At 43.2% G+C, this 2222-nt stretch overlaps 1 protein-coding gene across 1 annotated transcript in view; it reads left to right on the forward strand.

The window, feature by feature from the left end:
• LOC118333987 (trichohyalin-like) overlaps positions 1–2222 on the forward strand; it is a gene marked incomplete in the record, with an annotated part of 12326 nt that overhangs the window by 7355 nt on the left and 2749 nt on the right. Inside the window, 4 exon segments of the mRNA XM_035669808.1 lie at positions 46–102; positions 232–795; positions 1115–1333; positions 1435–2158. Of these exon segments, the coding sequence (XP_035525701.1) occupies positions 46–102; positions 232–795; positions 1115–1333; positions 1435–2158 (1564 nt within the window).

Genomic DNA, 2222 nt, shown 5'->3' on the forward strand with positions numbered 1-2222 from the left:
TTGTTATGAGCTGATAAGTAATTTTCATGTCTTTTTGTACTATAGTATGATGCACTCCTGAGAAAGAGGAGCCAGAACGATCTGGATATAGCTCCTTTAAAGGTGAGGAAAGACAGATATAGCTTTAAATTCTTCCATTATTTGTTCCTTACCCTGTAGGAGTGTCGGCTAACTATTGTCATTTGTCAGTAACAGTTGACTTTGACTGACAAGTGTTTCATTGAATAACAGGCCAAGCTGTCTTGCCTGGTGGTCAAGTGTCAGGAGAGGAACAACTTGTTGGTTCAGATGATGAAGGCCATGCACAGACAAGGCAATTTGGACTCCATACTCACACAGCAGGTTGAGCAGCTGCTCAGTGACACTGCTCTGCAGGACTACACTGCAGCATTCACACCAGGGAGCAACGTAAAGACCCGGGATAACAGTACTGGCGTCACACCAGGATTTATTTCAGCATTTCAGCACTACTCTAGTGGACTCACTCCCGATCGGACCTGCTCTACTATACCCTCACTTGTAAATCAGCAATGCCAAAATGGATTTGCATCTGAATCTGGAGTGAAATTTAGAGAGCTAAAAAGAGAAAAACATACATCTTTAGTCACCATGGACTCCACAAAAAATTGTGAAGACTGCAGCAGTGAAGTCACATCTTCATCAGCAGAAACACTAAATAAAAATGCCAACTCACCTGTGCCACCCTCACCAGTGCAAGTGTGTGCCAGTGTCCAAGCGGCACCATCATGTGTGGTTTCAGCACTGAAAGAGGGCTTGATCACCAATACAGCACAGGTGAGATGATAAACTAACTAATTTAAACTAATTTATGTTTAAATGTATATTCATTTTAAAGGTCCAGTATGTAACATTTTGGGGGATATATTAGGAGAAATGGAATATAAGTAGCCCAAAATGGACAAACCAAAAACTGGCTCTAGATTAGGGCCATTTGCACGTTTGGTGGCCGGTGAAGGGAGTATTTTTCAATCTGCAACTACACCACTAGATTCCACTAAATCCTACACACTGGACCTTTTTAAAAGTTCTTTTTGAAATTGTAAATTAAAATGAGAGAAACCCTACGATCTGCTGTTTCTTAATCCCACCACAGCTGTCTCACTCTGCCACTGGACCTGAGAAATTTGGATTTCATCATCCAGACATGAAAGGGAAGTCTTCCCCAGATCTGACCAGTTTGGCTGGATCCTCACTGAGTCTGACTCCTCCCTCCTCCAGCACACGTGTCGGTGCGAGCAGGAGACTGAGTAGTCCTGAGAAGATCATCAGCCTACATGAGCAACTGCAGAAGACTCTAATGAGCAGTTTTCAGGTACACTGAAGCTTTTTGGAACATTTGGCATTACACAAATGCCGGTCAGTGTTGAAAACATGTAAAAAACAAGTGTTATTCTAGTTTCTCTTCATTTTAAGGCTCCAGTGAGCAGAGGAAGAAGACAGCAGCCCAGGAAAAGTCTATCTTTTTCAGCTCCTGCAGACCTAGGACCAGCCTCTCAGAAAAATAAGCAGAGCCTCAGTTTTAATATACCACTTACAGACTCTCTCCCAGTCACCACTGCTTCGAGCCCAGCTAAGCACGCTCCAGCTGTGACAACCACACCTGTTTCCACTAATAAGTCAGCAACACTTTTTAATGCAGTCGCCTCTAGATCTGCTAATATTACATTCAGTCCCATGTTTACTAACCATCACTGTAAAGCAGACCTGTCTAAAACTACAAATTCTGCTCTTTCTAGCTCAAGCAAAGCCAAATACACCTCCAGCTGTGGCACTAATATAGCAATATCCCCAAAACTAACAAAGAAAGTCATCACCGCTATCCCTGACATATCTGATGCTAAACATACAGCTCCCACTCCTTTAATTCTGAGGACCACTACCTTTGTCCCTGATGTCTTAATATGTTCAGACACCAATCCAAAAATCACTGCCTCAGACACTGCCCCTAGCATAACAACTGCCCCCGAGGCTAATCATTTTAACATGCCTTCTAAAACCGATGGTGCTGCCCCTGCATATGACGGGCCTGTAATTGCTGCCTCCTGCACTCCATCTGCTCATTGCTCTCCTGAAAGATCCAACAAGTCTGCCAGAAAGTCCACCACTGCTCTAGAAAAGACAGCAAGACCCAAACCAGGTAATGCATATATTCAATATTTGAGATCATTCACACAAAGGCAAAACACACCATTGCTTAAAGT

Source organism: Morone saxatilis, unplaced genomic scaffold (assembly GCF_004916995.1).
Source record: "Morone saxatilis isolate NCDOM2014 unplaced genomic scaffold, NCSU_SB_2.0 Contig22, whole genome shotgun sequence".
Classification (NCBI taxonomy): domain Eukaryota; kingdom Metazoa; phylum Chordata; class Actinopteri; family Moronidae; genus Morone; species Morone saxatilis.